Source organism: Camelina sativa, chromosome 19 (assembly GCF_000633955.1).
Source record: "Camelina sativa cultivar DH55 chromosome 19, Cs, whole genome shotgun sequence".
Classification (NCBI taxonomy): Eukaryota; Viridiplantae; Streptophyta; class Magnoliopsida; order Brassicales; family Brassicaceae; genus Camelina; species Camelina sativa.
The window spans coordinates 25,623,087-25,634,929 of record NC_025703.1 but is presented as its reverse complement, the minus strand read 5'-3'; the positions used below and the strand labels follow the sequence as shown (position 1 = coordinate 25,634,929).

The 11,843-nt window shown below is 38.0% G+C and overlaps 5 protein-coding genes across 7 annotated transcripts in view; 1 reads left to right on the top strand and 4 right to left on the bottom strand.

Annotated features, from left to right (window-relative positions):
• Positions 1 to 414, bottom strand: part of LOC104768204 (putative glycine-rich cell wall structural protein 1) — a 7,394-nt gene extending 6,980 nt beyond the window's left edge. Inside the window, exon 1 of the mRNA XM_010492128.1 lies at positions 6 to 414. Within this exon, the coding sequence (XP_010490430.1) occupies positions 6 to 414 (409 nt within the window). The remainder of the gene's footprint in view (positions 1 to 5) is intronic.
• LOC104767166 (elongation factor 1-delta 2-like) lies at positions 845 to 2,648 on the bottom strand. Its single transcript, XM_010491206.2, has 7 exons — positions 2,558 to 2,648; positions 2,137 to 2,245; positions 1,925 to 2,041; positions 1,722 to 1,815; positions 1,514 to 1,634; positions 1,159 to 1,434; positions 845 to 1,062 (listed from the first exon to the last, which is right to left on the bottom strand). Coding segments are annotated over exons 2-7 (693 nt in total). The 5' UTR covers positions 2,220 to 2,245; positions 2,558 to 2,648; the 3' UTR covers positions 845 to 1,060.
• On the top strand, positions 5,067 to 6,847 carry LOC104768203 (cytochrome P450 84A1-like). Its single transcript, XM_010492127.2, has 2 exons — positions 5,067 to 5,999; positions 6,212 to 6,847. Exons 1-2 carry the CDS (start codon positions 5,067 to 5,069, stop codon positions 6,833 to 6,835), a joined length of 1,557 nt encoding a protein of 518 aa, XP_010490429.2. The 3' UTR covers positions 6,836 to 6,847.
• Positions 6,925 to 10,893, bottom strand: LOC104767165 (transmembrane and coiled-coil domain-containing protein 4-like). Of its 3 annotated transcripts, none has more exons than XM_010491205.2 (15): positions 10,497 to 10,893; positions 10,327 to 10,408; positions 9,751 to 10,239; positions 9,420 to 9,588; positions 9,156 to 9,308; positions 8,961 to 9,058; positions 8,719 to 8,810; positions 8,566 to 8,636; positions 8,317 to 8,452; positions 8,166 to 8,225; positions 7,971 to 8,050; positions 7,818 to 7,894; positions 7,607 to 7,677; positions 7,469 to 7,526; positions 6,925 to 7,343 (listed from the first exon to the last, which is right to left on the bottom strand). In XM_010491205.2, the coding sequence occupies exons 1-15, from the start codon at positions 10,883 to 10,885 to the stop codon at positions 7,230 to 7,232; spliced, it is 2,139 nt and encodes a 712-aa protein (XP_010489507.2). In that variant the 5' UTR covers positions 10,886 to 10,893; the 3' UTR covers positions 6,925 to 7,229. The 3 variants fall into 3 exon arrangements, with proteins under 3 accessions (XP_010489507.2, XP_010489505.2, XP_010489506.2); XM_010491203.2 differs by having other exon boundaries at positions 7,469 to 7,512; XM_010491204.2 differs by having other exon boundaries at positions 7,469 to 7,506.
• LOC109131032 (zinc finger CCCH domain-containing protein 44-like) overlaps positions 10,898 to 11,843 on the bottom strand; it is a gene marked incomplete in the record, with an annotated part of 6,158 nt that continues 5,212 nt past the window's right edge. The window contains 1 exon segment of the mRNA XM_019241403.1: positions 10,898 to 11,185.

Sequence of the window (11,843 nt, the reverse complement as noted above, 5' to 3'; positions counted from 1 at the left end):
TCCACCACCACCACCACCGCCGCCACCTCCACCTCCACCACCTCCAGTTCCAGGGCTAGGTTCACCTCCTATACCTATACCAATACCAATACCGACACCGTCATTGCAATCTTCTTTTCCACCATTGTCACCTTCTTGTCCTTTGCCATTTCCTCTTCCTCGGCCTCTGCCTCCTCCTCCACGACCCCCTCTTCCATCATCTACGTTACCTTCTTGCACTTTTCGGGCTTTATTATGTCCACTTTCAAACATTTTGTTCGAACCCAAAACGGAAGATTGATCACTACTGTTAAAGAATCTCTTCGAGGGTCCATATCTCAACCCGTGAACAGAGCTTGAGCTCAATAACAACACCACCGCACCAGAAACTAACAAGAACACCACAAAGCTTGTCAATCTCACCAATATTTCCATCGTGATTTTTCTCTGTAAAAGTCATATCCATTCTCATCCTTTTTATAGTCTTCTAGGACCATATCAAGACCATAATAATCAAATTTGAGCAACCACATGAACATGCATTACCCATATGAAACCTACCATCATTTTTATTTTTTTTCTATTTGTGGAACTAAAAACTACAAAAAGAGATGAGGCTGTTGAAAACTAAATAAATATTGCGTCACGACCAAGGACCTAAACTCTGATCTCTGATTATTAGTATAATTTTTTTCCTTATTCTTCTTAGCCAACACCAAAATCATGCGTACTTTAGCTTTGCATGGTTTCTTGCTTCACATATTCCGTCATACTCAAATTTTTCATTTTCTTTTTTAAAGAGTAGAAATCAAACCACTTCTCCAAATCGAATTAGACATCTAGAATCCAAGCAAATCTGGAACGATAGTTTCAAACTTAAGATTCTCGTATATATGAGATATGTTGGAAACTTTAAGCCAATACTGAATTGTCTTCACAAAATTATCAAAATGAATCAGATATAGCAAAGCCTTTTCACATAATTATAGAATCAAAACAGTTAACAGAAACTTCGAAAACTGGATATAGAAGAAGACAAAAACAACATAAACAGGCCCATCCTTCAAGCTTTTCTCCATCCTCCTGCATTATGGTTCAATTCATTATCCACAGTTAGTTACACACAACATTATCTTATCAAAAGATTTAAGTAGCTGAGAGAAGATTCATGAAACTTACATATCTTGTTGAAGGCAACAATGTCACAGCTCTGGACATATTCATTGATAGGTTCAACGGTGAGTTGCTCTTCGATCATGGTGTCAATAGACACAAGGTCATCAACAATGGTGCACATGATCTGCAACTTCTTGATACCGTAACCAACTGGGACAAGCTTTGATGCTCCCCAAAACAATCCTTCCATCTGAATGGATCTTACAGCTTCCTCTAGCTTCTTCATATCAGTCTCATCATCCCACGGCTTGATATCAATCAACACTGATGACTTTCCAGCTGACAGAAGTTAAGAAAAAAAGCAGATGAGAAATCTACAGAGAAATCTACAGAGTGTAAGACAGAAACAAATACTTACATTCCTTCTTCTTCGTAGATGCCTTCACAGAAGCTGCTCTCTCTTCAGCAGCTTTCTTTTCCTCTTCTGTCTCCTCCCCGAAAAGGTCAACATCATCATCTTCTTCTTCTTCAGCAGCAGCCTAGAATTACACATATACATATCAATCCCCCTAATATACAGCTAAAAGAGAACATTATGAGAAACCATAGAAACAATATGGATTTACCTTAGACTCAGCTGCAGGGGGAGTAGCAACGGCCTCTTCTGTGATAGGTGATTGTCCCTCAACAACAACACCACTTCCTTCAGCAGAGACACCACTGTAAATAGAGACAATTTATAAGACAATAACATTAGAAAACTTTTGAACCAGCAAAAACTATTGATCCCTATATATACTGGTAAACAATAAAAGGCAATGGAGCTTACGAAATCCTCAAGAGGGCATCGATGTGGTGGAACCAACGAGATACATTGACATACTCTGAAGTTGGGGGCTTTGAAAGAGCTGTAAAGACAGTGATATCATCCTTTGAGGCTTGGTACCTATAAACATACACAGACAGAGGAAAGCAATTAGGATCTGTACATGGTGCTCTGCTCAATTTTAACAAGCCAAAAAAGGGGAAACAAATTCTAACCCAGTGATGTAACTGCGAGTGAGAAGATGCTCATCGAGCTTCTTCAATCCAGCGTCAGAGCTAAGGTTGGGGAAGGCCACCATTGTTTCTAAAGTTCGAACCTTTTTAACTGATATAAAGCAGAGAGATCAGATCAGATCAAGATCAGCTATAAAAAAAAACCCAAACGCCACATAAAAAACGAAACTTTATGTTGCTAAAAACCAGATCAAAACAATCGAAAACACAAAGGATCGAATTCACATAAACATTGACAAAGATGCTGCTGCTAATCAACTAGATTTAGTTTCATAAATCCGGAAGATTGGATTTCTAATCAAATACTGTTACGAGTTCTATATCAAAGGTGTATGCTTTGAGGTCGAAACAAACCCTAATGGGAGGAGAAAGAACAAGTTGAAACGAGGAACAAGAAACAAACCTGTAAGTGTAGCAAAGCAGGAGAGCCGACTTGAAGAGGAAAACAGGAAAAGCGAGAGATGCAGAGGAAAGCTAAGAATGGCGTAGGAAGAGAATATGTAACCCTCTCTGAGATTTTTGTCTTATGGGCCGAAGTTGGGCCTAATTCCTTTTTAGGTGTTTAGTTCTCGATCCATTCTGATTTTGGGGTTAGCTTTTTCCTTTTGTATGGTGCGACACCGAATTGGAAAAAAATACAAAAGAACGATTTGGGCAGATCAAGCAGTATAAATATGGTTAGTGCAAAATAAAAGTTAAATGTATGCTTTCTTTTTCTCTATGAAATGTCAAATTTATTTTTCTTGAATTGAGAATGTTTATATACAAAAGTAAAATGTGAGTAAAAATATCTGGAAAAAGCCAAATACAAAAAAATAAATAACGGTCTGAAATTGAAATCATCGCTGAAGTCCATTTCCAAGATGGAAAAATGTATGATACTGGAATGAAACTATCTTATTATGGATTGTCTTCTATATGACCTGAATAAAGTAGTTGGTTGGTATATATATATATATAAGTGAAATATTTAAGGTATGCGTTCCTTATATAATAAGTAGAATCATTATCCTTGTAACTAATTTTAATACTTCAAAAATTTATTTAATTTTTTTCTTATAAAATAATCAAATATTATTGTTTAAATTATTTATTTTATTTTTTGGGGAAATAATTACTAGCTACACATGTACGTTCAATGTTGGCGGCATACAGACAAATATTTAATTTTTAGGCGAAACTTTGTAAATTTTTATAATATGAAGTTCTTTATTTTCTAAATGTAATTTTATGTGATATTTAAATTCTAAATATATGTGCTTTTCCACCAAAACTATTTGATGTTGCAAAAGAAAAAATAATGTTAGTTTGTACTAAAGTTGGTTGGCCAGAGTGGAATGAATGTCAACAACTTGGAGGAAATGAGTCATGGTCTTTAACAAAAGTATATCACTTTTTATTACAAAACAAGGAGTTGTTTTAATATTTATGTTGATCTCTATCTTCTTTTTCCTTTTCTTTTTTTTTACATTATACCGGTCGTTGTATTTGTGTTTAAGGGTGATTTTGTATAGGAGTTTTAGAGATTAAACATTCATTTTGTGGATGAATTCTAGAGATGAAGAGAATGTCGCTAATGCGTCCACAAAATTTGAATCTTGTAATATTAGAATATATTGTTTCTCATACCTTACCATATAAAAATGTGGCTAGTTTCTTCGTCAAAGTATAACAAAATTTATTCCTATCCTTCACACAACCATGTCGGGAGAGCTCTACGAGAAAGTAGAAAACCTTTGCAATTGATTTAAAAAATTCTGGTTCCGTTGACTGCTTCCGTTTTTAAGAAATTAAAGAGTGTGATATCTTTTCACTTTAAAAGGAGCTTGAAAGGAGTTCCTTTTGATCATCCACAACATTTGAACCTTGTAATACTAGACTATATTGTTTCTCATACCATGCCATATAACAATGTGGTTAATTTCTTTGTCAAAGTATACCAAATTTTATTTATATATCTGAATAAAGTAAAGTTACTGTAATGTTGGAATGTGTCTTTGATAAAAAAAAATCCATAGATTTCATCCAAACAATATAAAATTACAATTTTATATATCGTCAAAGTAAATTTGACAAGCACACTAACAACTTCGGAAAAGAAAAATTGATGAAAAGAATTAAAAGTATAAAGGTTATCGTCCTTATTAATCTTGGAGCAAACTTAAAGGCTAAAATCATATGTTTGTTTATATCTTATCACACATAAGTAGTTTATTCGATTAATATATATTGATATTAGAGCATGTACTTTCATCACTAGATTTCTTGGTTGTCCAACAACAAATTATCATAGGAACGTCGAAGAAAGGGGCCCAAATCATGCCAAAAAAAGTTGGTCTCGAATAGAAAATACTCAACTAACATTTAGTTGATTTATAGAGCTTGTACTTTCATGCGCACGCCCTTAAATTACTCTATTAATCAAAATGTGCTTCTCTATTTTATTTTGGTTATGATCATCGCATGCAATTTCTTAACGATTAGTTGGATTACAATATTAGAAAAAGAGGATCCTTCCTAGTTTGTTAGGTTACTGTTACATTTATTTTCAATATTGTGCGTTTCTTCAAAACGGTATACAAGAAAATAACAGAAGTAGAAATAAAAATGTTTTCACTCGTAAGGTCATCGTATTTGATAAAAATTATTATGTCTAACGATGGACCAATAATCTATATACATAATCTAGTGCAACATTATTGTACATATCAACGCAAAAGTTCTTCATTTTGTAAAAGTCAAGTCGTTATTTTATTAAGAAAAGTCCACTCTTCGAAGTTTATTTATTTATTTTTGTAAATGTCATATATAAAAACAACAATCGATAGATAAGGCCCCAGTTTATCACTATAAAAACTAGCCTTAGCCTTTAATATCTCATCATCTCAAAAATTAAGTGAAAAAATTTAACAATGGAGTCTCTATTATCGCAAACACAAGTAATATATCCCACAACGATGGCTCTTCTCATCACCGTCTCTCTTCTCGTCCTAGTTTACCTCATCCCGCGATGGCGTAACCCGCTCTACCCTCCAGGTCCGAAAGGTCTTCCCATAATTGGAAACATGCTCATGATGGACCAACTTTCACACCATGGTCTAGCCAAGCTGGCCGAAACATACGGGGGCTTGTTCCACCTAAGAATGGGATTTCGTCACGTGTTTGCCATCACATCACCTGACCTGGCCCGACAAGTTCTTCAAGTCCAAGACATCAGCTTCTCAAATCGGCCCGTGACAATAGCCATAAATTACTTAACTTACGACTTAGCTGACATGGCTTTTGCTCCTTACGGACCTTTTTGGAGACAAATGAGGAAAGTATGCGTCATGAAGGTGTTTAGCCGTAGACGAGCTGAGTCATGGGCCTCGGTCCGCGACGAAGTAAATAATATGGTCCGGTCTTTGTCTAGCAACGTCGGAAAACCCGTAAACGTTGGAGAGCTCATTTTTACGTTGACAAGAAACATAACGTACCGAGCCGCGTTTGGTGCCGCATGCGAGACGGAACAAGACGAGTTCATAAGGATCTTGCAAGAGTTCTCAAAGCTATTTGGAGCATTCAACGTCGCAGACTTCATACCGTTCTTAGGTTGGTTCGATCTGCACGGGATAAACAAGAGGCTCGTGAAGGCCCGTAACGATCTCGACGGGTTCATTGATGAAGTTATCGATGAGCATATGAAGAAGAGGGAGACTGTAAACGATGATGAAGATACCGATATGGTGGATGATCTACTTGCGTTTTACAGCGAAGAAGAAAATTTAGTGAGCAAGGATTCATCAACTAATCGTAACAAGAGCTCCGTAAAACTTACACGTGATAATATCAAAGCGCTCGTCATGGTATACACCAAAACGTTATAATTTATTTCATTTACATTTTTCACACTAATCATTCTTCTTCTTTTTTTCTTAACTCTTAATAATCATTTAAAGGTAAGCTGAATTATATAAAATATGCACACATACATATAATATCTTCGCATGGTTAAATCCAAGAATTAAAACACATTATAGTCCTACATATATATTTAAACATTTATTTGTGCTTGAAGGATGTTATGTTTGGAGGAACGGAGACAATGGCGTCGGGGATAGAGTGGGCCTTGACGGAGCTCTTACGTAACCCAGACGAACTCAATCGGCTCCAACAAGAACTTGCCGAAGTCGTGGGTCTTGACCAGCGCGTGGATGAGATGCACCTCGAGAAACTAACTTTCCTCAAATGCACACTCAAAGAAACCATGAGGCTCCACCCACCGATCCCACTCATCCTCCACGAGGCCATTGAGGACACGAAGCTCCAAGGCTTCTCTGTGCCCAAAGGCTCGCGATTGATTATCAACGCATTCGCCATCGCGCGTGACCCGAAACTATGGGTTGAACCTGAAGCGTTTAAGCCTTCGAGGTTTATGGAACCGGGTATGCCTGATTTCATGGGGACTAACTTTGAGTTTATACCGTTCGAGTCAGGTCGGAGATCGTGTCCGGGGATGCAGCTTGGGCTTTACGCAATGGAGGTCGCTGTGGCTAACATCATTCACAGTTTCACGTGGCAGTTGCCTGATGGGATGACACCGAGTGAGCTTGACATGAGCGACGTCATGGGTCTCACCGCTCCCAGAGCCACACGCCTCATTGCGGTGCCTAACATGCGCCTCACTTGCCTTTACAACTAACTTTTCCATGTGCATCAGTTTTGTTTTTATGTTAAATCTTGTTTTTATCTACTTTTTCTAGTTGTGTCTACCTCAAATAATTAAGTAAATCACAACAAAAAAAAAATATATTGAAAAATCGTCATGTACATGTACAAGGAACAAAAAAGTCCTTAACTATGTCAACAGAATTTCTCCAATGTTTTCCGGGTAAAGAATTAGACCGTGTAAAAGGTTTCAAACTGAGGGAAATTTCTATGTAAAATGGGGGAAATGTGAAAGTGGATGTGAAAGTGTATTCATACGCACCTTAGGAGAATGAGGCAAGATGGGAGATGATGTTTAGTTTTGCTTGACACTGAATCTGGATTAAAATGGGATATATATGGTTCCTAATAACAAATGTCGGGCTCAGTTAGAGAGTGTTTCGAAAGACGGGGTAAGAGTTGTCGAGTTCGAGTCTTTCCAGGATTTGTTGAGTTTTCCATAGGTAAGATGAGTGACCTTCTACCATATCTGTTACATCCACCTGTGTAACGTTGGGGGTTATTTGATAGGTAATGATGAATATGATGATGATTAGTCTGATTATTTCCTTCACATCACTTGACATGAACATAATATAATAACACAAAGAGAAAACGAGATACTTACATCCTCGATCCCTGGGATACAGACCCGTTGGATTCCAGCTAATCCTTGGGACAACAGACTTCAAAGATTAAGAAGAGAAACAGGTTTTCATTTTTGCAGTTTAAACTCGGAATTGAAAAACAATTAAATATACAGTACCTTGCACGGAAGGCAACTCCGAGGGTCCAATCATTTGTGGCGTAAACATTAATGAATCTTCCAGCCACCATCTGATAACCACCCAAAAGACTCATATAATAAGATGAAACAGAACACCAAATTACGTATCTGTTTCCTAGACTGTGTGACATCAATAATCAATTGTTCATTATATAAGATGAAACAGAACACTAAATAACAGGTTTATTACCTTTCTTACGTCCCGCCAGTTCTCATTCTTGATTGAAATTGGTGCTCCAAGAAGAACAACTCTTTCCACAATTTCAGCTACCGTGAAAAATGTGTTAAGACAAGAATCAATTGTCAATTCTAAAGAAAGATAAATATGAGTGGGATAATATACCATTCTTTTCAGTCTCGGCCAGAGTCTGGAGGCACTTAAAGACGACACGTGCACCAAGCGAAAAACCAACGAGAGCAGGTCTGAATTCCTCACAAGTTTTCCAAAATAAATAAAAAAATCAACATGCTAATGTAAAATTCTAATTGTACAACTTCCTATCATAAAGTTCTGATGGAATTTATCCAATAATTGTACCTATTTCCTTGCAACCCTTTTCGAAGCGCTTCAGCCAGAAGTTTTCCTGCTTTGTCTGACCTGAAAGGCACATAATAGCCATAAACTTTAAGTAGCAGTAATGGTTGCATCACATTTGGCATTTCAATATCATAAAATATTTTCTTTTTACCTGTCAATAGCAATACTCCGTTTACTATCTATGAAATCAGCAGCTACAAGGAGTGTTGCCGGCCATACCATAGCTACTAAAAGCGAGTTTAGTACGGTGTGCATTGCACCTTGTCTCATCAACTCCATAGCAACTCCTGCAACAATTTCATGTCGATGTTACTATTTATTCTTAATGCAATAACAAAAAAAAAACAAAAAAAAAAATTTACATGGTTAAGCGTAAATGGATAAAACTACATATTATTACTTGAAGTAAGCCAATCCTGAATTGCAGTGCTCACTGCTATAATATTCTTGGATTCCCATTGCACTGTGTACCTAAGAAGCAATAATAGCAAAACATATGAATTTTGCGAATCATAGTCACAAAATTGTACACGAGAACAACTCGTGTTAATACCTTTCCAAGTTGCTAGTTAACCCTTCCCATGGTTTTACAAAGTCTTCTTCCTTTAAAACAAATCCAGCAACTAAGATCTCCACTGCTAATCGCTATTACAACAAAAAAAATAAAAGAAAGAAGGACGTCATCCTCAAAACCGGATTAATGCAGAACAAAGAGATTTCAACATGAGGTACAAACAATAGTCAATTTTGTCCCAATGCAAAACTATATATCAGCAGTAGGAAATTAAAACTAACTCCTTGATTATGATTTTCTCCAATAGCTTTAAATTCAAACTCCTCAATGTCCCCAGTTCTCCTAGCCATCTTAGTCTCTGTGAGGCCAGCTCCAGCAGCTATTCATAAACACATATAGAAACTATACAATTATCATCATTTCCATCCATTTTTTTACTTAAAGGAAGCTAAAAATGAGGTCTACTTTTAATTTACCTCCAAAAGATGCTGCGACAGCAACAGAACCAGCAACAGTTCCGGCAGCCTCAGCAGCTGCAGCAAACCCACTGGCTCCAATTACAGGAATGATCGTGCCTAGTGTTGGTGCCAATGCACCGAACCCTGCAGCAATTGCTGGAGCAGCCAATCCTATTTCATATAATATGTAATCAAAGAAGGTGAAAAATTAGCATTTTCCAAATCCAAGGTCTTAATTTCCGAAACGTGGGAAGGGATTTTAACAGTTAGAATACATCATACCACCAGTGATGGCCATCAAAGTCCCCCCTGTTAAAGCAGCCGCTCCAACAATGCCTCCACGCTTCCATTTAGCCCATTCACTATTTGGTGACAGAGACTCTTCTTCCTTATTTCCACTTGACTGTTGCGATGCCATGGCAGAGCATGCAGACATTGTTTCAACTGCTTCCTAGAAAATACATAAATAGATTCTCAGCACAATGGAAATGCGCAAATAAGTTCCCATAACCAACATCCTCAGTACCTAAATCCCCAACAAGATATCTATCATAAAGCAATGAGTTTACTATGTGTGGTAGCATAATTTGAAAAAAAAATGAAGCAAACAAACCATTTTAATCCACTGAAAGTCAAACCAAGTCGCAAGTAACCGCAGAGCAACATGATGACGAGCATCATAGCCTTTCCTAGTCCTTGTACATGTCTCATTCTCCTCATATTTATCAGCCAAGCAAGCAGAAAGAAGCTCGTAAAGCACATTAATCTTCCTCTCATGACTAAGCAACGCTACTTCCTCAACAGGTTTCTTCTCTTGTTCAACAATCCCAGATTTGTGGACTCCATCTCTCTTTCCATCCTCTCCATGACTATCTGTTTCCTTAACCTCAGCGTCAGACTGCGCCTCGGGAACAGAATACTTCTCACGGCATTCGTTTTCGAATTCAACATGTTTCTCCATCTTAGCCTCCACAGATACAGAGCTGCTTCGAATGTTTTGATCCATAGCTTCAGCAGCTTTAGCTAAAGCGGTCTCTTTCTCCACCATTTCACTAGAATCATCATCATCATTACTCACATCCTCTGAGAGTAACTTGACGAACTACGATAAACCAAATTGTAGCATCCAATCAAAAGGAGCTCATCAACACATGTTCCATGAAAGGAAGGGAAATTATATTAGTCATACCGCACCGATGTGGTCCTTAGCCTGAGAAGAAGCAGCTATCTTCTCAAGGCCATGCCAAGCTGATGAATCAATCTGAAGACATCTGAAAGCAAATTAACAGAGACAGCTCAATGATGTATACATCACACACACAGACGCATATGAACATGAAAATTTCATTGTGATCATACCTGAAAACGGGTCGGAGGAGGCCGGAAACTTCGTGGACCCATAGATCCGCGTCGTCGGAGATAGGAATATCACCGTCGCTGCTGATTGACTCTCGACGATTCTCAGACTCTCCGTCGTCTCCGTCGTGGTCTGTGGTGGCAGGGATTCCGAGTGGCTTAGTCTGGCTGATCTGCGCTTGGTTAAGCGCGATCGCAAACAATGCGCTCGCCGCGTATCTCTGCGACGGCGTCATATTCGACGTAGCTTCCACCACTAGATCAACAACAAACGAAATCGAAGAAACCACAAAAAAAACTTTACAAATCCAAATTGAGTTCGTCTCATTTTCTAAGTGGATAAAAAACTGGAGCCTACACTTGTCAAGGATATTAAAGATATTTGAAAACATTCAAAAATATTAAGAATGAAACGTTACACTATCATTATCATATATAGAATAATAAGCTCATGACCCCTACAATGTTTTTGATTACGTACATCCCCATGGACAATCATTTTTATACTTCTTCTTCCCAAGTACAAACAATGTAAAAATACACAAGTTGGGTATGTCTGTGCAAATCTTAACACAGGACAACGTTTACAACACCTAAATACCGAGAGAGAAAAAACAATGGTGGTGGGTGCAGCCAAAAATACCGAGAAGAAACACATTTTGTATCATATATATCTTCTTCATATGCACCACCCTTTTTTTTTTTTTTTTTTCATTCTTGCTGCTGATGATGATTTTGCCATTTATTTATGTTCTGTAATAATCCTGCAAAAAAAGAGAAAAAAAGAGGGTATAGTCCACCATCGATCAGACGACGAATCTAGGACACTGGAGATGATATATGGTAGTCTGTGCCCCTGATTATGATTTCTCTCTATGTGAAACCGAGCCCACCGAGCTAAAAATGCACGGCGCTGTTAGATCGTGAATGCATTTGCCGATCGTTTGTGGAGGAGCTCATGGAGTCACCTTTGCTTACATCTAGTGCTGGGCTATGTCCTTCAGCCGGGCTAAAGCTATCGTTTATTGAGTGCCGGACTAATAATTCTTCTGGACCACGGAATGTTGAAGTTGGAGAAGGAAGACGTTTTTGGGACTCCATGGCTTCCACTTCTGCCAAAAGATCCGAGACTGATTCGTCACATTCGTCTGGTCCAGCCACAATCGGTTGCCAATCCGTGGAAGTAGATGCGAAGTTGAATTTGAAACTTGGACTAAAGAGATCTAAAAAGTCTATTTCTTGATTGTCTGGGAAAGACGCCAAACCCGAGTTAGAATCCCACACATTTGAAGCACTGCTTGGAGTTGCAGCATTCCAGTTCTGTCCACATGACTGGACCGTAGCCGTGAC